Source organism: Numida meleagris, chromosome 3 (assembly GCF_002078875.1).
Source record: "Numida meleagris isolate 19003 breed g44 Domestic line chromosome 3, NumMel1.0, whole genome shotgun sequence".
Classification (NCBI taxonomy): domain Eukaryota; kingdom Metazoa; phylum Chordata; class Aves; order Galliformes; family Numididae; genus Numida; species Numida meleagris.
Window position 1 is genome coordinate 77,833,658 of NC_034411.1, and position 27,615 is coordinate 77,861,272.

A 27,615-nucleotide genomic window follows, 5' to 3' on the forward strand; every position below is an offset into this window, starting at 1 on the left:
GATGTATACCAGCAGAGCCCACCAAAATGCAATTATGTGTGCAAACTGAATGGGGGACACACCAACTTCTGCACATTAACATTCCCCCAGGGCAGTAAATTGTTCATCCGGATTATTCACTGGGCTACAGAAAGCTAAGATTTTTAAGCAACAGCTAGCAATTTGATTATTTATGAATATGACTCCAAGGTTAAAATTGTAGAAAATAAAATCCAAAGGGAATAAGAAAAAAATAATAATGGGCAAATGCAGTGTCTGAATTTTCCTCATGTACATTAGCACAGCCCTACTTTCTGGATTTCAGCAAATTGCATTCCTGCTTAGTAGTGCTATTATCTTATCTCTAAAATATTCAATTAATATTTTCCTGAACAGGATTCATTAGAAAAATAAGATGGTATTCCCAGGGTATGATCCCAACTTCACTATTTTTTTCTTCTTTTACTTGCAAGAAAGCATAGGAAACACCAAATTCAATTCCATTGACTGACTTATTTCTAGTAAAACATAGAGAATTGCAATTGATTAGTCTCAGTTTAGTAATTCTTGAATGTGTCTTTTGATATGACTCCAAGAAAATGTTTTCTTTCACAAGAGGTTCCTATTTTGCTTCAATAAAGGTTTTGTTTTGACTTCTAATATACAATTGCAAAAGTAGATTTAATTAATTAATGTCGTGAAACAATAAAATAGTGAAACACTATTGAATAAAGGTTTTAATGCGTACAGTTGGCCAAACTAACATTTAAAAAATGTTGACATTGGCAAATAGCAAATTCCATTGCTTGATAATAAGCAAGTATTAAAAAACTGACAATATCACTAAGGATTAAATTACTAAAAATGTCAATAGGTTATGTAGGAATTAATATATATAATTTTAAGGCTGAAATTGATATTGAATGAGTACTTCAGTGGGCTAAAACTATGGTGTTGTTAGGCTTTCATTTGAGTAGATCATCAAATTTGGAAGTAAGTCAATCAAAACATGGTAGGTAAAGGAACAACCCTGTAACCCTATAATCAAGATTATATTGATTTAATCTACATCTTTTCCTTCATCTTTCATTTGCAGCTAAAATGCCTTGCACAGTGCAGTGAAATAGGTGCCCATGTTGATTTTATCCTAACTTACAGATACAAACTAGAGACAAAATGAATTTAACTAGTCTTAAACCCATGATCAATTGCCCCATCACAGCACCAGGCATAACTGCTAAGGGAAAATATATGGAGCCTTTTACACAGTAGGGTTTATACCCAATTAATAAGAAAGAACTAATAGCAAAGATCTGCTTTTACATTTTATCCGCATAAGCTCCATATAATACAAAGTCATCAAAGTGTATGCCAAAGAAAAATTCTTATTTGAGCTGTTTCTCTCACAGTGCATTGTTATCATAGCTGTCAGTTTTCCAGTGCATTCTTTAGAAATGAAATTGCCCATGTCTTGCTATCATGACAGTTTTAGCATCAAAGATTCTATATTATTTGTTTAGCTACAGTGCGTCATAAACCACCGTTCCCATGAAACATTAAAATAAGCAATCCAATGCTATCATAATGTGTTGCTTACAATAAATGGTATGTACTGAGCTTCACTGAAAAATGAATGAGAGATTCTTCTCTGTGGTTGACTGTTTTCTTACAGCTTTAGTGAATTTAGTGTATCAATAATAGTGTAGAGGAAAACAAGCAGAAAGGTAATAAATTAGCTGTGAATCCCTAATTAAGGGATTAAAGTCCAGAGATTTCTGGATTAAAGTCTGAAAGTTCAGATTTTGTGTGACTAACTTTCTCCTTTATTAATTTTAGGACATTTTAATCATTAAACATTTTTGAAAATGGGAGCTTTAATCCAGATTTTTACATAAAGTACATAGAATCTGTCTCTCCATGATTTCAGGAGTTTTATGAGAAGACAGGATCCACATGTCTTTTGCTACGTATTTTTAACGTTGAGACTAAATCTCCCACAGTAAACACACCTAAAATATTTTCATCCTGATTTCGCATGCCATTGTTTTACTCCTGCTAGTAAAAAGGACCTGATCAGGAGGAAATAAATTCCACTACTTAAGAGGTGATTGTTTACATAAATTCCTTTCTCCACTGTATCAGTTACAGAGAAATGTGAGATATCAGTGTTATGTGCTGTCACACTCCTTATCAAGCCGTGCATCCAAATTTATCACAAGAACACTGAATTTTGAACTTTCATATATGACGGCTTAAAAAATGTATTTGAAAGCTCAAATAGATTTACAGAAAGGGATGGATTTCTTTCTTTCCATTTTTAACCAATATTTCTCCTGGTTTTTGTATTTCTTTTGCTTCCTTCTGTTCTACACTGTTCTGGAATTCCAGTACAAGATAATCATATGCACCAGGGAAAACAGAAGTAAGATTGCACGACACTGTAACATTTTCAGATGTTACGCTGTGAACTGTGAAAGGTCTATATTAATGTCAGAAACATCCTAAAATCCAGCTGCTAAAAAAAAGAAAATTTAATAGCAATCTTTATTTTATAGGCCTGTCTAATCATCTTGTGATTTTGGAGAATGTAAAAAATCCACATAAATGTTGTTCATGGTTGACTTGTTCTTACATAAAAGAGTGATAGAGGAACTAAATACAGGAATCCACAAGATATTTGTACCTTAGATTTTACCTAGTCAGAATGTCTCTTCTTGTTGCCGTTTCACCAACACAAGCTAAGGCTTGACTCCTTCACAGATAAACTGTCAGACCTTCATGCTACAACTACAGATACGTCATAGATGAAAACCAGACACTAATGAGTATGCTCTGGGATTTTCATCAGCTGTTTTAACCATGTAAGTGCCTTACACAGTAACAATTCCTTTAGTTGTCTGTGTGAATAAGTATTTATAGTCAAAACTAGAACTGTAAGTGAAGGTTTCAAAGGAGAACAGCATCGGTTTTGATCTGAATTTGGAAGATCTTCATATTCTTGCTATTCTCCTCACAATAAAATATTATTTGAAATTACATACTTTCATAATTAAAGGCAGAAGCAAAATACCATATTTTAGCAATTTTTATTTTAATGTTAGTGAACTAACTGCCTGTAATTCTGTTAATATCTATGGAAATTCTGGCAGAGATGTCAGTGTTAGTAGAAAAATGCTCAAATAGACAAATTACATCAGCATATTAAGAGCCTTCACGGGTTTCCCAAGTAAAAAACTGTGGCTAGTGAAATGAGATATTGTATCAAGCCCTGAGTGCAGCACAGCCTGGTCCAAGGGAGCAAGAGAAAACTAACAGGTCTGAGAGTCTGTGCCCAAGGATTTCAACAGGAGTATTCAAGGCTGATGAGGAAAAGGGAGGAGGAGTTAGAAAATTCCCCCTTGGCTCCTCTCCCCCAGAAGAAAGAGGACTGCTGGTACTGGAAATCTTTGTCACGTTCTTTTGGGTTAGAGGCTGTAGGGTTCTATGTGGGTTGTGGAAGAAGAGGTGTGAGGATGTAGCTCTGTGCATGGTCAGCATCAAGTCCATGCCAGAAGGGAAAGACCTGGACACTGTTACAAATGGCAAGCAGAGAGTCAAGGAATGTGAGTGCTCAGAGGGTAAGAGAACACTCTAGCAGCCTGGTGCCTGGTTGAGAGAGTGTCATTCAGTAAAGAAGATAGCCACATTCCCACTTAATATACCAAGAACAAGTTTTACTAAATTAGTTCTGCCTTTAGCTGTTTGCTTATCTACCTTGAATGCTGCATGCTGCATTCTCAAGACCAGGCATCTGGAAAAATAAATGATTTGTTTTCTCATGAAATTTTTCTGAAGTTAGATCATAAACTTCCCTGGAAATTTAGCTCATGAAGATGATATATGAAGACTGATGTGTTAAGTTTCTCTAACTGGAGAAGAGATCAGATTACGCAGGGAAGAAATGGGAAAGGTTACCACTGGGACCTAAGTGACACTCTCTGAGCTCCTGTGAGGTCTTCCATTTCTAAAAGTAGCCAGAGGTCAGCATGGAAGAAGGAATGGGGAGGAAAAGTTTTTGAAGATTTCCTCTCTCAGAAAACCCTTTTTCTTAAAATTCTCACAACATGAGCTAAATCCAACAAAAGCCTTCAGGAAAAAGAGGATTTGCATGCGAGAAAATTGACTGCTCATTCTGAAAAACAGCTGATCTAAAAGGACTAGATAAAGGTTTATAAAATCCTGAGTGGCATGGAAATAGGAAATAGATAATAGGAAATTATTTTTCTCCATCTTTCCCAAAATGGGAGACATTCAATAACACTAGCAGTTAACAGGTTCAACATTAAGAGAAGGAAATAGTTTTACAAGCATACATATTTAACCTGTGGATCTCATTGCTACATATTGTTGTAGATGCCAAAAGCTTGCATAAATGAGAAGTGGTCTGGACAAATTCATGTAAGCAAAATCTGTTCCAGACTTTTAATGTAAATGGACCACCTCTAAATCAAATTCACTGCCTCTAACTCAGCTGGCTTCTGAGCCAGAATTCAGGAGAGTATACCGGCAAAAGTCACTACAGTGTTTGATACAAGCCACTTGTGTTTCATTGTTTGTTTTAACCTAGATTGACTTTTATCAGCAGCAGAAGAGGGGCAGAGAGCATGGTTTTCCTTCCAGTGGAAGATGTGAATCAACTTATTTTAGTCATAAAAACACCTCACTCCATGGATATAGGAGAATTGAGACAGGTGATCCCAGTGAGTTTTCTCAAAAAATGGAACAAACTGTGTAACAAGACCAGTGCTGGGCACTCTGAAAAGAGATCACATCACTTTTCTACGGATGGCGCTGTAGTTGATGGGGTTTTATGAATCTTGAAGATATAGTTCCAACAGAAGTTAACATTTGTCATATTTCTTTAAATGTGAAGAGTTGACTGTATTTCTTTACTGTATATTATGTCATAAACTCATGAGGAGTTGCCTCCAGGCAGTTGGCTCTTTGCCTTGAGTCCTCAAAAAGTATAATTCTTTGAGGGGTACAGAATAGCATTTGAGTTGAATACCAGTGCTTATTTCTTCTGTGTTCTTTTGTTCACCTTCGTGAGCTGCAGGAAACTGTCTCTGCTCTTCAAATATTTAATGTGCTCAATATTCACATTTGGAGACTGTGTCTGGGGCTAAGAGGGTCCTTGGTCTGACCCCATTCCCTTGATCTAATGCTTTCATTTGTCTAAGTGCTTTCCTATGTGATAGAATCCAGAGACCTGAATTAAAGGATTTGCTCCTTGTGTAGGTCCACTCCAACTCAGAAAACCGTTGTGAGCTACCTAATTACTGGAGTGCATTTGGGCCAAGCAGAAGATGGAAGGCGCCTGCTCACTTGAGGCCCACTTGAGCCCTTGTCTGAGGAACCTGAACTTGAAGGAACGCAGAAGTACTCTCTGTCCTCCCTGGCCTTAGAATATGTTGCAAGTTTCAAGCTCAAGCTCAGCTCAGCTAGTCAAGTGCTGTTTTGAGACATGGAAGATGTGGAAGACACCATGGAGCCATCAAGCCATACCAAACTGAGAAGGGTGGTGAGCCCAAAGCTGCTGTAACCGCTAAGATGCTAGTGGTTGCAGTTCTCTTCTGCTTGTGATGATCAGCTGAATTCCTCCACCATTTTCTCTCTGTTAATAATGATATAAACAAAATAATTATAAAGATTAGGGAAATAAAGATAAATAAATATACATGCCTCAGGGAAAGCTGCCTGAACAAAATCAGCAGCACTGCAGGAGTTGCTGGTTAGGTTTCTATGAGAAGAGAGTCTTTGTCACATGAGCCAAAGACTTGATATACTTATGCTGTTTGTACCATAATCTGAATGTCTTTCCCATCCACTAAAAAGATACTGGAAAAAATCCTGGATATAGAAGTTACAGCCTCTGTGCTGAAGGAGTCAATGCAAAGCTATGTTGTCCTTAATGGAAGCTAGAAATGATCTAATATTTTGGTCTGTAATGTTTATTATCACTTTGTCTTCCCTATTTATTGTGGCCAGCAGCCAAGCAATACCTTTTCTTCAAAGTTCGAAAGTTTAACTAAAATGCTTAGGGCTGCCAATGCATATAGAATGCAAAAAATATATATGAGAGGTGTGTAATAAATATGGAATATATGAACAGTCCATATATAGATCTGACACTTCAGACTTAAGTCTGCATAATTAGACTTTTTGAAAGAGTTTCTTTACATTTGCAGTGCTGCACATTCTGCTGCTGATTCTGTTGAATCCTGTTGACAAAGCAGTATGATTATCAAGTTAAAACAGTCAGCAAGTGGCTTAAACACTAGTAGGTGTTTCCAATGTAACTGTGAAATGGAAAATATTGCCAATATTACGAAATTAACAAAATGTACTGTTTAAAATACTGTATGTAAATATTACTTTAGTATTGTTGACATTAAAATTGGAAATACGAAAGCTTGGCATTTGCAACCCATTAGTTTCAAATCAACAATAAATTCCTTAGTTCAATCCTATGTAATGTAGCAAAGCAGTAGTCAGTATAGGATTAAAACTTGTACTTCTGAAAGTCAGCATTTCATTTAGTGGTTAACTTCAGAATCTCTTTTTCTATTGCAAAGACTCTTTGTTGGAAAAAAAAAAAAGTGAGAATTAAAAATGACCTTTTCAAGTATTCCACAAATTAATTTTGGTTGAGGTTTAAGGGAAAAGCACTGTAGGTTACTGGAAATCGAAGAGAAGATGTGCAAATAAAAAAGTTGAGAAATAAAATATCTAATGGCCTGTTCACTGAGTATTCTTATGGTTACACCTTTCCTAAGCAGCCAAGGCACAAACAAAAAACTAGGGAGAGTACAAAGCTCTTAAGCACAGTTTTCTGGATTCTCTGTTCAGCTTCACTAGCAACTCACTGTGTACCTGTGCCAGCCCACCTGCCTCTGCCACTCTACTCCTTTTTCCATAGCTTCTGGGAAAAAAAAAAGAACATTTTACTGAATGAAGGCCTTTCTCTTTAAGTACCTTAAAGCAGGATCTGTATCTTGAATGTTTTGTTCTCTCCACCCAAAAAAAAAAAAAAAAAAAAAAGCATCAAACTTAGAATCATAGAACATCATCAAAGATATTAGCTGCTATCATAATACAAATTAATTACAACACCTCCTGCAAAGCCCGGGCTGAGTAACGCCAAACCATGACCTTGCCCTTAAGTACAACATACACCTGCATATTCCCTGCCTGCTGGTTACTTGGACTACTGAGTGCCATTGAGGATCAATTGCAGGAGGGATCCATCACTACTGTGGAGTGATATGGGAGTCTGCCTTGGCACCCTCAGCGAGCTAGGTCCGAGCTGCACCTCCTGGTATTGTCTTTGCCATTCTAAAACTACTTACTCACTTCACTGCTGCCACAAAATACATTACAATCCAGGTGCTGCTATGTTCTGAAGTGGTTTTGTGAGTAGTTTTACACTCATTTGTCAAATAAACGAACTTGACACATTCCTTAATACCTTTACTTTTTTTTTTTTAACTAATTGCAAATCAGCGTTCATCAGTCAAAAGTAATTCTTCATGCTCTGCTGGACTTTAATCAAATATTATAACAAGTGATACTGAAACTGTAGTAGGATTTCAAATCACTGCAGATTATCAGGATCACATTGCAAAGGGTTTCTTTTCACATGCCCAGAGATTACGCTTACAAAATGTCTTCTTACTGTCTCTACACCTTATCTTCCAACCAGATAACTGGAACCAAACCATATATCCCTGTTAGGAAAGTACAAAGGGATCAAAGTGTACAAATATGATTACAGGACCAGAAGTTTCAGAAAGAAAGTTGCCTACCAGAACTACCACAGGCATTTTATGTAGCTCTTAGAGCTGCCTTAGAGAGACCTTTTCATAGAATCATACAATCACCAATGTTGGAAAAAACCTCCATGATCATCCAGTCCAACCATCCACCTATCACCAGTATTTCCCACCAAATCACGTCCCTTAGTACATTCAAATGTTTCTTGAACACTTCCAGGGATGGTGACTCCATCTTCTCCCTAGGCAGCCCATTCCAGTGCCCAGCCACTCTTTTGAAGAAGAAATTTTTCTTCATACCCAACCTGAATATCCCCTGGCGCAAGTTGAGGCCATTCCCTCTAGTCCTGTCGCTAGTTACATGGGAGAAGAGGCCAACCCCCACCTCACCACAACCTCCTTTCAGAGAGATCTAGAGAGTTAAAGATGTCTCCTGAGTCTCCTCTTCTGCAGATTAAACAATCCCAGATACTCAGTTGCCTTTACCCTTACTGGGCAGATCCAAGAAGCAACTGGTAAGTGCAGTATTACTAGTCTGCCTTTGTTATTGAGTGCAAACAAATTCGGGCTTGCTAATAACACATTGCACTGGGAAAACATGATAGAAATATTCAAATGAAATGTGAGGTTGGGTAGTTAGGAGACAAGTGCCACGTCCTCAGAATCTTTACAGCCTCTTGCACATCACTTCCTAAGAAATAAGCACAGATACTACCTTAAGAATTTCAGTGCCTTTTGGATGCTCTAGCTTTACACTCCAGCTCCTTTCACATATCTGGCTTTCCTTCCTCTAGTACTTTTGCAGAATTAAGAAATGTATGTCTGCAACACGTGTGCATCAGGAATTTTCAGAGAAAGAAGCTGAATGAGTTCAAATCCTTTTCAGAGTGTGAACTGCAAAGCTTTTCTGCCTAGAAATGGCCTTTTTACTATTTGCTTTGCACTTATGCAAAAAAACAAATACTCATATATCCACTGTTTACTGAAGGGCAAATTTTCTTATGCTACTACCAAGTTAAGTTACTGCTGCTTTCCTTATGAACGCATACATCTTTGTGTGGATCAAAGTGCAGATAATTACTTCAGTAAGCCAAAACTCAGCACAGAATACCTAATTTCAACCCAATTCAGCTGCTGCTTCACTTTACAAGCCACCTCCCAAGCGGGGGGCAGCAGGAGGTGCTGTGGGGCTGAACTGCTCAGGCCTGTGCCAAAGCACCACAAAACATGGCGGCAGGGAGTGGGGGCTGCTTCATGCCCATCTCTATAATTGAAGTATAGGCTGTTGTATGAGTGTGTCCTTACAGAATTAGATCACTTCTGGAGGCAGTCAGCAGGATGTAGTGTTTACTTCCTCTCTCAGTTCTGGAGAGAGGACAAGAGTGGTTTGTCCTGTAGGAACAATTAGAAGGCTGTGGAGAATGAATTAATTCTCTCGAGAGCCACAACAGTAGTGTAATGGGTGCTGGAGAGAAAGCTGGGATTTTCAGGCTCTCCTTGGGAAAGGACTATTGGAGCCTGACTCCAGGACTAACAGAGGGAAGAGGAGAGGCTGCTCTTGCTCCTTGCAGCTGGTTAGGAATGGCTCAGGCTTTCCCCCTTGCCTTCAGCTGGCTGAAGTGAGGCATGCCTTATGCATTAGGTAAGGGTGTGTGTGCAGAGGGGTGGGGGAGGAGATGGAATATTATATTATTGTTTAAACAAAAGGTCAAATTTAAAATTAATTTTCCTTTTTTTCACAACAAGATACATTAGAAAAATATTTAAGCACCAGTTAGGTGACAAAAATCTTTGCTTTTCCTGAAAAACTGCCCCCTGCAAGTACCACACAAGCTACAGGGACATGGTGATGTCCTTCTTTCCATTAATGTGACAGGGCACAGCCACAGCCATTCCAGTACAACAAAGCACAGCTTAGAGAAGAAACACAATAACTCCAGGCTGATTTCAGCCAATACATCAGAAGTGCCACAGCCACACTGACTTCAGTAGAATTAATGCAATTTACACTAGAAGGCAACTTTTGGCTTATAAAACTTCTGCAGAACATTTATGTATAATTCTTCTTGTACACTCTGAAACAAAGCAGAGCCAATTTGCACATTTGAAATTACCATTCTCCTCTCAGTTCACTGACTAGGTTTCTATGCAAATCCTTGTCTTCCACTAAAAGATTTGTTCTTTGTTATTACTGTACTAACCCTATCTGTGAACCAAATTTTTCATTGTTTTTCTGTGGAGCTCACATGCCTCTATGTTCTTAATTCAAAAATAATTAAAGATATATTAGCTGTGTTTTTTGTGCACTGGGGCAAATTCCTAGTTCACTACTGTTGATGGAAAATTAATAAAGTTAAAATGTGCTCAATCTATTTTTAGATTATCTTAACTGCTAATTTATTTTTATTAATAATTTATTTGTTCTATTAAAGATTTACACAGATATATGCACCTTATCAAAATCTTAGCATAATTACCAGCAAAGCGGATGGAGCTGTAAACTGTGCTGACTTCAGGGTCCCCCAGTTTAGCATAATCGTCTCTCTCTTGCCAGATAAATGCAGCAGGAAGAACAGATTAACTCCTTTATCTGGGACGCATCTTCTGACAGGAACAGAGAATGGATGACCCCTCTTGGAGCAGATCTTTATCCGGAAATGTGCTAGACACAGATCTTAGTCCAGCAGCAAAGTATCCAAAGACTTTGATGGAAGAGAGTGGAAATCTCTGCAGCTGGCAGAAGGGAGGTTGTAGTGATCAGGAGGCAGGATCACTGCTGCTAGAAGTGAGCAGGCTGTGGCACTATGGGGCTCAGGTAATAAGGGAAAAAAAAGGCTAAATATAAAGGGGGATTTAAAGTCTTTACTTCATGCAGAGACATTTAAATAAGTCTACAGTTCCTTGGAATCTGGATCACCAACCCATTTGAGAGAAGTTGTTTTGAGATATCAAATATTTTTAGAAAGTACAGGGGAGGCTCTTCACTACAAACTATTACAAATGCCACCTATGGGTGTAAAGGAAAAGACTCAGAGGTTACGCATATGCAACATGCTGTTCCTGAACCCCATAAGAATTTCTAGACATATTGAGGAGTTTGGGGAGCAAAGGGAATGGGGGAATTGAGAGCCAGTGCAAAGCTGATGAGCTTCAGAGGTTAAGAGTTCTGCAACTGATAATGACTTCAGGACACAAGTATACCTACCATGCTAGCACTAGTATGATGAGACTTAAATGAATTATCAAAAATAATACAGAAATGTGTGATTTTCAGTTCTAGAGTGTAACCATGAGAGCAGGTAGAGGATATATAGTTCATTCACAATGTTTTTCGTATATAAAACATGACATAGTTTCTTAAAAATACATTATAGTAGGTTCCATGAAAAAGAATGTGGCCAGAGGAAGCAGAGTAGAAACTGAAGCCATGGTTGAGAAAGCACATTCATTTTCTTTCTTTTAAACTTGAAAATTAAATTCTAGCATGAAATACCTGATGATTATCAGATCAGGAAACCATTTACTTTCTTTACAAAGCCGTAAGTGATCATAAAAACTGTTCTGGGTAGCTGTTTTCTGCATTCAGATACACTAAAATTGCGTGGCTTTTTAAACTCTAAGCATGTCTTATTGTATATAACCCTCAGTAAGGAATGTGCGCTTTGGTGCATACAAAAATATTGGTTGAGAGACAAAGAGGTTTGATATACTGCACATGCACCATTCATTAATTTTCCCTGACAATTTACATGCATAGCTGTTGGGTTATCCAAATATAAACTTGTACATACCCTGAGAGCTTGGAAGGTTCACACCCTTTTAAAATCCAGGCAACCTTTCTTCCCTGCCTAATTCCCATTAGGCCTCTATACAGTGCCTGCCAGCAGGCTGAAGCTCAGCAGGTGTGGTCTTTCTGTAAATTTTCCCCAGCTGATGTTTAAGTGGGAACCTCTTGCACACATGAAAATATAATATTCACCCAAATGTTTTCAGGATTGTGACCTCAGTTTGAAAACACTGTGAGGTGGGGACTATGTCCTGACTCCAGATCACAGTCCTACGTGCCACAAACCAATAAAACAATAACAAGAACCCTGAACAGTCATCAAAATATTTCCTACAAAAGCTGCTAAATCATTTAAAGGTGTAGTTCTAGAAGGGCCATAGGCTCATTTTGTAAAAGAGAAGAAATTCTTGATGCTTAGCACTCTGTATGATGGGCTCTCTTTTATTTGGCATATTATTTCATAAGATGACACTGGAAATGTGCAGCTACATGTTTCCAGATAGGTGACATGAAGATTGTTCACTCCATCTTTACAAAGTACTTGGAAATTAAAAAATGGTATACAAAGGCTCTGTGTTGCTGAAATATGTGCCCTCATTGCAAATTTGTATTGTCAGTTTCATTATGACCTATAATTATAGTGGTGCTCTTATGACATGATTAAGTTACTGACAGCTTATGTTTTTGACTCAACCACAGAGTGTTCTTCTGGCTATTACTCAGCATATAAAAAGGTTTGGTGACAGCAACCACTTCACGCCATTTGAATTCTTTGTAAGAGAATTTGTTTAAGGACTTAAAATCAACATCTCACAATGTGGGGAAGTTACTATGGGAAGTCTTGCACTGAAAGTAATCATTTTTTTTCATTCTTGCGAGGAAGGGAGAAGAAAGATCTTTAGGTGTCTAATTTATGGGGCAAGATCTCTTACTTAGTGATGCAGAAACACTGTTTCATGTGAGAAAGAATACTGGTGTTTCTCTTTAACATAGGTTAATTGTACCCCTTTTTCAATTTGACAAGTCCAAATCCTGGAGTCTGCATTACCAGGGATAAATACACACTAAATGTTATACATTTACATTAATACTTTTTAGTATCTCAGATATCCCATGATTTCTTGCTGCATTTATGGTGCCACATTAACTGGAACTGCTTTGGGCCCTGTATGTGTTGAAAGAACTTTGTCCTTTATGAAGATGTAATTTCAGAACGACATGTGTTCTGTTTTGATGTTTGATTGTCTCTATTTTTACTAAGTTTTAAACAAATTAACCATGTTATGAGCTCCTCCTGCTTAAGCAGAATACAGTAGGATCACTCTGTCACACTGGCTTTAAATGGCTTGTTAATTCATATGTGTCTGAGCAGCTGATTCTGGCAGAGGTAAGTTGCCACTGTGCCTCATAACTATGTGCAATTTGTACTCATCTCCTGCGATCCAGATTAGTGTTGGCCAATCAACCATTAGAACAGTTGTGGCAACAGAGGTTTTTGGTTTGACCAGAGACCATAGACATAGGAAATAAGATAGATTTTCTGGCTTTCAATGAGTGGGGATCTCAAGATTTGTAGGTAATACTGATAATGCTTGTAGCTGTAGTTCAAATACCAAAAATAATGTCACCTGCAGCACTTTTTTGCCACAAGGACGAGTTCATGAGAACTTCTCCAAGAACTGCAGAAAAGGTGCATGATATGCAGGGTAATGAGAAAGTCTAATCTTTTCTAACTCATGAAGATACGTCCTTATGTCAGAGAGTTTGGTGAAAGAAAGGCTGACTGTACATGCACAGCTACAGAAGGGAGGTGGAGTGAGACGCAGTTTCAAAAGTCTTCACAATATCCAGTGAGGTAACAAAATGGTAGATTAAATATTTTATCTAAGTGTTACTCACACACATTGAACTGCTCTAATTTACATAAGACTTTTTAGGAAAGTGGCCACAGAGCCAACATAGCTCATTCTCTGAAAATTGGCACAGACTATTATAGACAGTAAGAAAAGTGAATAGAGTTTCAGAAATTATTTGTACAAATAAATGGAAAACTGAAGACAAGATATTAATGTGACATAAAGTTAGATGCAGTACACCTGCCTCTTGGACTAAATCTGCATTAGTGGTTATGTCAACTGCAAAGGTGTTCAGTATAGGTAAAGGGTAAATATTATTTATCTTTTATCATACTGCAAAAGTAGAGGTCATCCAAAATACTATCCAGCAAGAGCTGAAAATATACAACATTCTCAAACAAAACATTTTCAAACAATACATTGTTAATTATGAAACACACTGCATCAAGGATATTGTGTAAGCCAAAGCATAGTGGTTCAGGAAAGAATCATACAGAATCCATGGCTATTAGTTGTAGTAGTCTGATTGTAAACTCTGGCTTGGGGAGTCCCTAGTCCTTGTAATTTATTGCCATGATCTGAGAGGGAATGTCAAGGAATGCTACATTTCTTAAAACCTTTCTTAAAGAAACTATCTACTGCTTTTAAAACCAGGATATTGTGATAGGTGGCCCTTCAGTCTGCCCAAGTTCCCAGATTTTTATACCTGTACTTTAAAAAAACTGTATGTAAGTTTCTATTACCCACAGATAATTTGGCCTTGGATCGGTGTGATTAATTTTGCCGAAATGGTCATGGCACACTGAGTCCTACATCTACGCAAAGCAAATCACGAGTGTTTTTGTGTGCTGTAGTTTCAGGGTTCTGTGGCTGTAGTCCTGACACTATGGCCCCAGCTAAACTGAGTCCAGGGAGTGCGTTACAAATATATGCTTTCTGTGCTCATATTCTGGTAACAACAGAGTGATAGCGGATAATATCAGCCTTTAATGTTGGCATGTAACAGTGTGAAAGCTTCAAGGGTCATCTTAAAGGGTCATCTGTGTTTCAACAGTGCTTCTGCTGTTTTCTTTCTCCTAGCAGTGCTTTCCTTCTGAAGCCTGTTGCATGGGCTGTATGGAGGTGGAATTTACTGAAAATAAGTACCATTCTGTTTTTAATGGGTATATAGAAACTTTGAGTAATTATGTATGGAAGATGCATAGTGTGAATATTCCCTTAAGAGTTACGAGGACTTTACAACCAGTAATGGTAGGACAGGTTAACAAGTAGTGGTATGTAGCTGTTAGACATACTATTTCCTTCTGCTTTGATTAAACCATTTTAGGGCTGTTTACTTGTTTCTTAATTTATTTGCTTATTTTTAAAATAAACACCTCTAGACATGTAATAAAAAGTCTCTTCTTGCTTCTTCAGGTATAAATCAATAGAAAAGCTCACCGACTTAAGCAAGAAGATCTGATTATTTGCCAGGTAAGGTATCTTATGCTACATAGTGACACAGTTATCATTCGTCTCTGTTCTTTCCATAGAATTTCCCATTGAGTAGTATTTCTCCCCAGAGCTAATTTATAGTACAAATTTACTTACATTTTTTCAGTAATGTTTCCTGAAATAAATAAACTGTGCCCGTCAACTGTTCCCTGTGGTTAATTATGTTAACTGGGACAGCTATTCTTCAGACATTTTATAAAACACTGAAACTCTCATCTGAACTAGGCCACTAACTAATTGCTATGCACAGGCAACAACGCCACATTATTTCTGAAATCTTGTCATCATTGTCCTGTAAATGAAAGTCCATGGTAATGGTGAATTATCTTCTGCGGGACAACTTTAAATCAGAAAATCTGCTGCTTAAGCAAATTATCTATTATTTCCTGTATTTGTAATGACAGAAAATAACACTAAACATTTTTTACAAGTTAGATTCCAGCAGAAATAGCTTTAACATTCTAAAAGAACATAACGCTGTTTGGAAAATATGGTCATTACGCAAAATGGCTGAGGTGGTTCTTCAAAGTATTGTCTTAGAAATATTGCATCTTTTTGGATTTTTGGTGTGGTGAGTTACTGTTTTATGTGGAGGAATACAGATTGATTTATCTGTGTTAGAAACCTGTTGGCTGTATTAAGGATTTAAGGTATGCACAACCACTGCATAAAAGCTGAAGTACACAGAATTCTGAGGGCCCATATGTACAGAATAGCTCTTTAAGGACAAGATGACCAGGTTTGTCAATGAATAAATTCATGAGCCACTGACTACTACCGCCTAAGTAGCCATGAAGTTGAGAATGACGTAAAAAATGGTTTGGGAGAAATGCTCCTCTTTATCCCTGGTGAAAACAGAGCTTAAAAGAATGGTCTCTGAAAACTACCCCTGAGCCCTTACTCAGTTGTTCTAATCTAGGTGCTAAGCTTGGTAAGGCTGTAGGTAATGCTATTTTCTCTTATGTTTTGTACTCAGGCTGAAGTTTCCAAGGTCTTTTATAACTATTAACAAACCAGGCATCATTGACAGGGATGCTCACAGAATGATAGAATTGCTTGTGCTAGAAGGGACCTTTAAAGGTCATCTAGTCCAACATCCCATGATTTCCTTATATCTGGTCTGCAGATTCTTGTTAAAGCAGGGTACCACTCTTTGCACTGGAAAGCAGTAGTTTATTATCTCAAAAACTTTTGCCTCTTTCTTCTTCCTTGCTGATTTAGGTGATTTTATCTTTCAATAGGTCTTGTAAAAATTATTTGTCTATACAAAACCTAAGCACGGCTGGAATCTTGTGCACTAAACCTCCAGTGCTTTGGCAAGTGAACTGCATGTAATAGCCCCCACACAGCTTCCCATGCATAAGGAAGGGTTGCTGATGAACTAAGGATTGTGCTTGAGACTATGCCAACATTTTTGTGAGAAGGTTTGTTTTTAACATTGCTAATGATTTGGAAAACAAAATGGACTTTGTGGGACAATCTCCAAAATACTAAAATAATTAGCACATGTGGAAAAGAAAAAATCTTTAGCAGGCTCATGAAACCATCTGTCCTTGCATAGGAGTGGAAGTAGTTAAGAAATTTCTAAGCATGCTTTGTCAGATGCTAAACCATTAAAATTACTGTGCCAGACATAACGATGATGAAAATGGAAGTGAATGGAAACAAACATCAGAAATGCACTCACTAAAACTATTCCAAAATAATCCTAAAGGTTTCAAAGTTATTTAGAATTATGCCTGTAATTGACAGAGCTGAAAGAATTCATCACATTTTTATGGATGGAGACTCACAAAGTTCCTACTCTTATTGCTGGAACATACATCTGATACAGCAATGTAAGTAAAAATGCAGTTTGGGGCCTTTTTCTAAATCCTATTATTCCTAGCAAGGCAGTGAACTCCCAGTATTAAGATACAAATTATACAATAATGTCATAGCAATTTTATTTTGGCATTGAATAATCCTCAGTTCCAAATTCATTGTTAACACAGCTAAATCAAAGCCAAGAAAAATCTGTTCTGAGACACTAAACAGTCAAAAGTTTTAGTTCTAGTAATCTGAAATATACTTCCATATTATCTTTAAAATATTTGAGATGGAAATATGTGTACACTTTGTAAAACTATGTAAAGTGCAAAATGGAGGCATTCACATTAGTGATGAAAAGATACTACTAACAAGATTTCACATCTTTCAGATAAGCAGGGTTGGTATTCTAGAAATAGCTGACATTCCTTATCACCAGCCAATTCAGGAAATTAATTCAAAAAGGATATTTCAAAGAAGATTTGCTTCAAACTTTTTTGAATAGTTTGAAGAGAAGGTACGTGATTTTCCACTTCTTTGTGTAGGTCATTTAAGCTACTCCAGAGTGTCTATATAATCAAAATAGAAGCACTTTATATCAACTTTGAAAATATATTTTCATTCACATTACATCAGCTCATGTGTGATTAAGTGACAACTACAGCGGTAATAGTTGGGCTTCTATAATTCAAATTATTAAAAAAAAAAATGATGAGAAGATCCTTAGGAAACTGCACTACTGGTAAAAATACTGAAAAAAGTTTTGATGCTTACTCAGAACTTTATTTAATCTCCTTGGATCTCAGTTTGGGCCAGACTAACTTCTCAGAATATGCTGCCACAAAGCATACATATTTTATTTGCCTTCTGCTAGATTTATTATGAGTGTAATAAGAAGGATGAGGTCCACAAGTTAAAACAATAAAACATCATTCAGTTCTCACTCTGCCAGAAGCAAGTTGTGAAGCAGAAATGAATGGCTCCATAGGCATCCAGCTGCCCCTGGACGTCCTTCTCCCTCCTCCGCAGTCAGCTGATGGATGTAGCTATTTGTATGTACTACGTCTAAGTGGAGATTCTCTCACAGTACTTCAACACATCTGTCAACATGTGCTGGACAAGTGTTGCTTTTTTTTCTGCAATGCCTGGACTATGCAATATCAACTAATAAAAAGTCCAACAAGCATGCTTACAGTTTACTATACTTAAATATTTTTAGGTATATTTGTATTACACTGAAACAATTTTAATTTCCATGAATCTAGCACCAGCTTCCAAAATTGCAGAGACTTAAGATATTTATCACCAATTGTTGAAGTTAAGCAGTTCAGCTAGATTTAAGGCATGTAAGATAAAATTCTTGCAAGAAAAGACTGAAGTGTTACAAAAACAGTTCTTCTGGATATAGATACCATTGGCCAAGCAGATATATGTCAAAGTAGAAAAAGAGCCAGAAATAAAGGAGCAAAATCACTGAAACTTGAGTTCATGAGGAGCAAAGGCCTTTAGTTGCCATGATGAAATTCTTGTAGATATGCCAGCTTGTTCAGAGAATTTGTCTTTCTCAGTATTGTGCAACTCATAAAGTCACAGAAAAGTCCAGGTTGGAAAGGACATCTGAAGGTCCTCCTGTTCAAAACAAGCCTAACCTTAAAGTTAGACTATGCCACTCCAGGCTTCGTCTCAAGTGCTGAAAATCGCCAGGGATGGAAATTCCTCGACCTCTATGCAGCCTGCTTCAGCACTCACCACTCTTCTGGTGGAAAATGTTGTCCTTAGGGCCAAGTGGAGGTTTTCCAGGTGCAACTTGCTTCTCCTCCCTTTTGTCATCACATGTCCTATCTTTGAGAAGATCCTGGCTCTGTCCACAGTGTCAGAGCACAGTGAGGGACAATGTCTCCCTTGGAACCTCAGGGGCTCCCCATGTGAGCTGATATGGGAGACTCTCACCCATGAAGGCCCATCCTACCATCTACAGTGAAAGAGCAGGACAGGCTGGGGCAACTGGGGACAGTCCTTTGGCCAGGTCCACTGCAGTGATGAGGTGAGGTCAGGCTAGGAACTAGAATAATGGTCAGGCCCAGTGAGGGTAGCCAGGGTCAGGTAGGGCTCATGATTGCTGAGTGACATAGTGACGAGGTCAGGCCGAGGCCGTGCTGGGGTCATCATGCTGGTTAGATTCATCCAGCCACGTGCTAGATCAACAGGGCCCATGGCCAGACACAGGTGTAGCTGTGCCAGAGCTGGGCACAGACAGAGACTGATGGAGTTGAGGAACTTGATGCGGGGTCCTGGGCTGTGGGCTGGGTGGGGAGAGCCCTGAGGAAAGCTGGTGCTTCAGACATTTCAAAACTACCATTAGATTCTTCACTCAGCTTGAAGAATGCATTACTTACTTTAAAGTAAAATTAAAAACAATGAACAACAACAAAAAATGCAACTTTGTCTCACAACACTTTTCTATTACTAAAAATTATCAAATTTAAAATTAAATGATAATGTTGCACTATTTATGCTGTTAAATTTTTTCTTCTCCTCCAGCTTAACTAACTAAAAACACACTTCCCAATGACTAAAAAGTGAATTTACTTTTCAAATTACCAAGTACAATTCTGGCTTGCTACTGCTGTTGTAAAATGTTTACATAATAGGAATGTTACAAATGTTTCGGTTCTATTTTTAAATCATTAAACAATTCCCATTTTAAAGCTAACCTTGTGTTTCTGCCAAATTTGACATGATATTGCCAACTCATTCAGACTGCACTCCTGCAGGAAAGGACACGGTTACATCGGACCACAAACTGAGCATGAGTTGATGGTGTTGCACTATTGCAAAAAAAGCAAACATTTTACTGAGAAGTATAAACAGAATTGCCATTGGTAAAACAAGTGAAGTAAACCTCTCTAGCTGATTTAGGTGAGGTCTCAGCTGACAAAATGTGACCCATACTGAGCCTGTAACAGCATTTCAGGAGCGTGATTAGGATGGTAAGAAGCAGGGAGCATGACGTGGGAGGAACAACTTGAAATCTTTCCTTTCCCATACATTCTCCTCACTGTTGGATTGCCAAAGCAGGTTGTGAGGTCTTGTTTATTGCAGCTATCTAACAGCAGGTTGAGACATGAAGGCAAATGAGATGACGTCCAATGCTCCTTCTAGTCACTTTTTCTAGGACTATTTCATGCAGAGGACTTTTCATATATCCATAATACAAGGGGGAGATTTGACAGACAAAGATTGATTAAACAATTGAACGGGGGGAGCAGGAGGGGAGAGTGAAGAGACCTCAAGAACAGCTACTTAGGAAAAATCTTGAGTAGGAGTTTTAGCACTGTGCTGTATGAATCATTTGGGAACAAGAATGAAGTGCCTGCCAGAAGAACAGCAAAGAAACACTTTCATAATGTATGACCCTTACTGATTTATTTGAATGAGGGTTAACTCTTTCAAAAATACCATTATCACATACTCAGCCATAGAAAAAATAAATATATAAAAATAGAAATAAAAAAAATCTGCCAGTTAAAAAGAGTTTATTAGCTTTATTGTACAACGCAGTCTTCTGGAATAATCACTTCTCGCTGCAGATGTAATTGTTGAGTATTATTCTTCTCACGCATTTCAAACTTCTTTTTGTGTGTGTGTGTCTCGTTCAAATACTGGATGCAGTCAGTATTAAAAGTCGGGGACACGTGTATCATAAGAGATGGGTATGATTTTGCTTTTATTGGTGTTTGAACTTGATGAACAGAAATAATAATTTGGGGAAGACAGGAGGAAATTCATTCAGCAAATACTGCAGTAAACTGTTTCTGAAGTCTGATTACATAAGAGATAATACAGCCACATTAACTTTCACCTGAATTAGCTGTTACATTGCATACCTTTAATAGCAGGAACAAGGTGAGTCAGGACAAGTTCTTAGCAGGGGTCAGATGTCACAGCTGTTACGGTGACTTCTGGTGTAAACCAGAGAGCTTTTTTTGTTTTATTTTTAAATGGATAGTGTTGCAATGCTAAGATAACAATTACATCAGCGCACCTTGCTCTCTCAGGGTTGAAAGTATCACCTTTATGTTACCATTCTATCTGAACAGTTTCAGCCTAGCTGCAAAGAAATGGAAAAAAAGAAGTTTCCTTTCTGCTTTTTATTTTTATCATGGCCAAAGTAGGCCTACAGCATGAGCCTGCTGTGCCTGATACACCCACTTAAGGTAAAATTCAGGACTTCGGAATTGAGCTATCTGGATAAACCTCAAGAAGGCTGGATTGTTAGTCACAGAGGCTTCAGATCTGAAGTTTGTTCAAAACCTATTATTAAACCACTTTTCACAATGTTTCCTGAGGCGGTGGAGGCTGGAAGAGGTTTATTTACTGAGCTTGTTGCTGACTAGCTAATCAAGTTTCGAGAAGCATAACCTGGAACATTTCCAACTTCCCTTTGTTAATTAACCCCAAGTGAACTTTTTGGAGCTGCTCAACAGGAAATTTGGAAAAGGTCAGGTTCCAAAGGAGCCTCTTTTATAAAAGATGAGGTAGCAGAATGGACACAAGGCCTACAGACTGAGTACAAGGAGATAAGTTTGGAATACTTTCAACATTCTCATCTTTGTTGCTGCTTGATATTGCAACATCAGAGTAACAGCAAAAACCTCAATCCCTCAGTAGTTTTCTAGGCATTAATTTAAAGTTGCGTACTTCCTCTAGCACAGCCACCGCATCCATATGAAAGTTATTTCTTCTTACATAAATGAATCAGGAAGAACATAGCCACAATCCTATAGCACACAAACAATTTTTGGACATGTGGCAAACAAATGCCACAGGCAGTAGCACAAACTTGCCCAACACCTGCCCCGGACTGCTCTGCTCTCCATCCCTCCAGCCATAGCCCTGCTGCTCCTCCCCCCCCCCCCGCCCCCGAATCTGATGGCAGCTCATGCCGAGCACCGCACCGAGCTGTGCAGCCGATCCCCTCCAGAGAAGGGTAGATTTCACCGGCGTTTATTAATAACATAATGAAAGCGAAACTTGGCTTCTGTTGGGGCGGGTAGCCCCGGCTCCACGCACAGCTGAGGCCGGAGGAGCGCTCCCAGCTCAGGGCCCACCTGGGCGCGGATCCGCCAGCAGTACCACGCGCAGCACCTGCAGGCAGCGAGCAGCTTTGCTCCCGGGGCAGCATCGCGTCATCTTCTGCACAAAAATAAGCGTGAGGAGGCAGGAGCACTGTCGTAATCCCCCCCCCCCCCCAGCAGAGATTAGGGAGCAGCCTGTTGCCGGTAGCGCTCGGCGTTAGACGCGGCGAGGCGGGGAGCGGCCCCAGCACCGAGGCCTTCTCCTCCCTGAGGGGGGCTGAGTTCCCCGGTCGGGGTGCGCCGGTGAGTGACTCAGCGCGACGCCCGGTGACCCCCGCTTGGCGGCGGCGCCTCGTCGAGGCTCTGCCCCCTTCTTCGCTCCCTCCCCCACTCTCTCCCCGCAGGATCATCCCACCCCGCCGGGCGGTCACCTCAGCAGGAGGAGCCGCCGCCACTTCGCCTCCGCTCCTGCAGGACCTGACGGCAGTACGCCTCGCCGCGCCGAGCCCGTCGCCATGCAAGCAGAGAAGGCAGCCGGGAAGCAGGAGGGCGGCAGGCCCTTACAGCTCACCATGAAGAGGGGCTACGAGGTGCTCCGCGACCCGCACCTCAACAAGGTAGGGGCAGGTGCCAGCCCCCTGCCCTACGCCATCTGTCTCTGAGCCGGTGCGGGCCGTTCCGGGCGCTTTCCCTCCCATGGAGCCTGCCACTGGGCTCTGCCGTTCCCCGGGCGCACCCCCTCCTCGTTTCGCAGACGTGAGGAGGATGCCGGTGGGTTTTCACGCGCGGACGCGCTGCTCCGCTGCCAGCTGCAGTGCTTCCCGGCCTTCCCACCCCCAGAGCCCTGCCCTGTTTCCTGGGGGCAGCGTGCGGCCCCCGCGGGTACCGGAGGGCTTTTGTCACCGTGTTTTTGCTGCCAGATCCAACGCCTGCTCCCCCTGCCCTGCATCAGCGGAAGCACTCCACTTCTGGGAGATGCCATAGCACAGGGAAACCTGTTTATGGCATCTCTCATGCACTTGAGGCACACTCAGCTTGATAAACTTTGTAAATATGTGAAATGATTCTCACTGAGAGAAAAATGTGAGTATGTATTTGCACAGCGCTGATACAGCTGCAGGGTTCAGATAACAAATATTTCGTTGGCTTGCTGGGCCTTGGATTTGCTGCTAACATGAAATAAGGGGAAAGACAAAGGTAGGCGATAAGCCTTGTGTAACACGTGAGGCCTTGACTAAGTCCATAGCCGCAGCTTTGTCCTTGCGTGTCAGCTTTACTGCTCAGCTTCTGTTTGTGCTCTGACTGGTACCTCTGCCTTAAAATACATATACAGTCATTTTGCTTACTGCCAAGTTGTATGAATTGACAAAAACTGTGTCTTCAGCCTTACCGGAGAGGTTGACTCATCAGTAAAAGCTCCACATATTAGCTGGATGAATGGTGCTTCTATTAGTGCCGGTGCTTGGATACACAGTTTCCTCAGCGGGTGTGTGGTGTCTGTGTGTCCCTTGAGGTCAAGTAAAATGGAAACTAACCAAAAGGTGAAAATCCCAGGAAGAACCACTGAAGAACTGCTTCACTTGGGATTGCTTCTAGCAGTTGCAGTGTTCATGGAAAAGACTGATTCAGAATAACCAAGGAAGGCTCACTGCTACCTTTTCCCCCGCAGACGTCTTTCCCTTGAACTGCATAGCTGGAGATGAGATGCTGAAGATGAAGGCTCATGGCTGAGTTCCTGGCTTAGACTTTACTCTTCCATCCCCTTTAGCTGTGTTATGGCACACATGATGCATGGCAGAGAAGCTGGTAGAAGTATTCTCCCAGCTTGTAGAACATTCTGGGTGATGTGGGAAAGGTTGGCTTACGTCTCCATGCTTGCCTGTGAGGAAAGTCAGGTCTATGTCCAGGGAAGGATAAGCAAGCTAGTTGTGAGATCGATGATCTTTGGTGGGTATGGATGTATCATACCCTACAACATATGTAAGGGCAATGAAATAAATTCATTAAAAAAAAAAAAAATCATTAAAAAAAAAAAAAAAACCAAAATCCTGAGAACTCAACATGGTTACCTTTCTAATGGTTTGTGGTGTGCCTGTATGCATGGGAGCTGGTACTCCACGTTCACTTTCTGGTGCCAAGGCTGTTAAACAAGCATCAGATTGTACAGCAGTCAATCTGAACCTGACAAAATATTGCCTTTAATGATTCTAAAGTACAGGACTTGTTTGCAGTACTGAAGAAGTGCCAGAACTTTTTGCTATCTCATGGGCTCTGTATAAGGGCTACAGTTGCTTGGTATCAGCACTTTCTTTTAGGTACTGTGCCAGTTCCAATAGTCCTATTTGCATACACTTGGCAAAAGTAGGCAGTGAGTACCAAGCAGTGGTATCTGTCTGTGACCTAGAAAAGCTGCAGAAAAGTAAGACAAGTTGTGTGTTCATTACTATTTGAATCTTGTCTGATATTCCTTGTTTCTCTTCTGTAAGTAAAATTCACTTTTTGCAGCTTTCATTGCAAACTTCAGCAGTTCAAAGCTGAATGCTGCAGAGTTGTTTTCAGGAACTCTTAAGCCAAGACCGTTGGCCTGGCAAGCAGGTAAAGCTCAAATGCGCATGTTATGTGCAGAACCTACAGCTTGCATCCTCAAACAATATCTTCATCTTGTTGGACAGATTTAAAGGAAAATTTTATGAAAATCTGTTTATACTTGGACTTCAAAAAATAGTGGTAAGAGGAAATAGGGAGCATGAGTCTGGAAACCTATCAACAACTAGTGCTCTGCTCACCCAATAATGAAGGTGGATTTCTGCACACTTAATACATTTATCACATTTTATACTTAACTTCAATGGCTGGGAAATGTGAGAAAACAGACTGTAGGCATGTTAGTGTAAACATCTGAATTTCTTCTTTTCCCCCCTCTTCTACCTTGACAAAATTTCCAGACACAGAAGAGCACGCATAACACTGAAATATGTTCTTCACAGTTCAGTTTTCAAATCTTTTATTTCTCATGCTATATAATTCACAAACATACAAATTTAGTGAGGTACAGCTTGATTATCATTACTTTTTTTAGTTTTCTTCCCTTTGGGGTGTTTTGCCCAGATAAGAAACCATTTCTTTCTTTTTGATGCATCAAAAATTATGTGGGACAGCAGATCTTAGCACATTGAGTCAATTGCATGAGGACACACAATTATGTAAGCACACAAGTCTAAGCTTATGAACAATAGTCATGCTTCAGTTAATCTGATATTTTTAAACTCTATGGATCTGCAACATCTTTAGAAACTTGTAACTTCTTTTTTCTTGCACAACTAAACACATTGTGAGTAGGAATTACAAGGAAAACAAATGGAGTTTTACTTCTTTTCATTGAAAAGAAATGCATTAGGAACTTTTGGCAGCAAGCTGTATGCTCCTTAAGCTGATGAGTTACAGCAGAATGACAACAATTGGCTCCTTCCTCCTGTAAATCTTTCATTTATGCTTTACTCAATATGAGTGCTATTTTTAAGCACACAAATCATTAAGACATTTTATGCTAAACTTTCATCTCGTGTTTAATTTTTTACCTTTAAATACTGTTCAAACAAGTCATAGTTTCCCTTAACCTGCTCATTTTCAGAATCTTGATGTATTTTAATGTATTTAAATATTTTATTTTATAGTATGTATTTTAATACCAAACTTTTCAAATAGCCAAGTCTAAATACTTGCCTGACTGAGAAACTGTGCCATTCAGGGACAGCTTTCATTTTCTACCAAAGCAATTAAGTGAGCAGAAAATAAATGGTTCAGTTAAATCTAAGTGCTGGAGGGCTCTTTCTCTTCACCAGATGCTTAATTTTAACTACTCTCCTCTGACTGACCACTGTCTTTGCTAACTGTGGCATGCTTGTAAACTGCTGAACCCTCTTCTTTCTTTCCCTTTATTCAATTTGTGCTAACATGGTGGAGGATTTCAGAGCAGACCATTAGATGGGGCTGCTGAACACCTGAGAATCCCAGCTCTCAGTCCCACCTTCAATGGCAGGGTATGTGAGGCCCTTGGATCCCAGAGGGTCCTCAACTTATTTTTACTAAACATTAATATTAGTAGTTGCTAGGAGTTGACTGTGAGTCCATTGGTACACTACTGAAATCACTATACAACAGCCACTAGAGAAGATCACTTATCCCAATGTCATGTTTCTGACAGTGGCCAAAATGGATCCCTCAGGAAGAGTAAAAGAATGAGTAGACCAGTTCAGCTGAAAGGGACCTTTGAAGATCGTTCTGTCCAACTTATGAAAGAAGCCTCTAGTGATGTTTTCCCAGAATAATCAGCTCCAGGCTGAGAGAATGAGCAGTTTAAGATGGAATTATTGAGGTATCAGTGCTTGGTTTTCCTATCAAGTTACATGGACTGTGTGTACTAATTTAATGAAAATATAATAAACTCTTTTTTTTTTTTAATTCAAGCAAAATAATAATTTGAGCTAAACAGAAACATTTACTTCCTGCTTCATCTCTGTGTTTCAGACAGCGGGACATGAATGCTTATTGAACACATTGTTCTGTGTACAGTTGTTTCACTGAAATCAAATCTGATTTTGAGAAAGCATAACATGATGCAGCAGTGATTCATGTGCATGGACAACATGTAATAGAGGTCTTATGACTTTGACATTTGTTAGTGACATTATAATAGGCCTCAGAAAATAAAATCAGTAAAGGATAAGAAGCATTCTCAGGAGGTTTATCTTTCTGTTGTGTAAAAGAGAATACAAGTATAAGAAGCTGCTCTAAATAAATCTATGCTTTTACTAAGTACTAAGCAGTAGAGTTCTTTTCTCCTTCTGCTAGTAACTTTCATATTTTCATTTCTTAAACCTGTGAGCACTTTAGCTGAGTCATCAACAGTGGTCTGTGCTCACTTTCACCTTAGCTGATACTCTGAGAAGAAAACTGATAAATCTGGGGATATGGGAAGCAAACACTCTCTAAAATGATGTGTTTGAAGTGTTTATATTAACTTGTAAGATAGGTTTTCTGGAGGTTATTTAATACCCTATGGGATGATTTCAGATTAAGTGCTAGTAGGCATGAGAACTCTTTGAGGCTTATCTTTGTTCTCTGTGTAGTTGCTGATCATTCTCACCATCTTTCATCTCCTTTTCCCGTGTAGTAGTTTTGCTCTTTACAACACTGTAGTTTTTAACAGTAATATTTCCTGATCGCCTGGCAGAGAAATTCAGGTGTTGATAGGGATAAGCACATGCTATTTTTCTGTCTTTGACAAGACTAAATGATAGTATGGTTATTTTAACACAGAAAATTTCATCAATCTGGTCTTTGACTGGAACCTTTCAGAGTGAAGTTTTATTCATTCTGCCTTTGTGTTATGTGTGCATTGTAGCTTTGATCTATTACAAGGGCCTGCAAAACAGGAGTTATGGTTCTGTTGAATAGCATCCTCAAAGAGGGAGTTCTTCAGGTGGGAGTTTTGTTCATACCAGGGCCATTGGTTGTTAAAGAGACATGACCATAAGTTGTAGACTGGTAGAACTGCTATGTTGTACGTTTGTTTTTTTGAGGCAAGGATATGATGAGCTCAGAGGTAGCTCACCATTACCTACCGTGTGGTTGGGTGAAGAGGTTATGACATTACCCTGTGTATTCTTCCTTCGTGAAACCTGGTTCCTCTGCAGTTAAAATTATTTTGCATCTTGAATAGTGTATGACTTCCATGTCTTAATTTTCTGCTGATCTTTTCAATGCCTGCTCTTGCTGTGGTTAGGAAAAACTGAATTTTA

General features: G+C 39.3%; 1 protein-coding gene and 1 long non-coding RNA gene across 3 annotated transcripts in view; one reads left to right on the forward strand and one right to left on the reverse strand.

Moving 5' to 3' along the window:
* LOC110396183 lies at window positions 20,440-22,387 on the reverse strand. The gene is made up of 2 exons (XR_002436828.1): window positions 22,246-22,387; window positions 20,440-21,932 (listed from the first exon to the last, which is right to left on the reverse strand). It is a non-coding gene; the product is annotated as an uncharacterized LOC110396183 (long non-coding RNA).
* The window catches only part of ME1 (malic enzyme 1), a 172,721-nt gene continuing 167,408 nt past the window's right edge, over window positions 22,303-27,615 (forward strand). For both annotated transcript variants that reach the window (XM_021391605.1, XM_021391606.1), the window contains exon 1: window positions 22,303-22,431. In XM_021391605.1, the coding sequence (XP_021247280.1) occupies window positions 22,330-22,431 (102 nt within the window). In that variant the 5' untranslated portion in view covers window positions 22,303-22,329. The remainder of the gene's footprint in view (window positions 22,432-27,615) is intronic.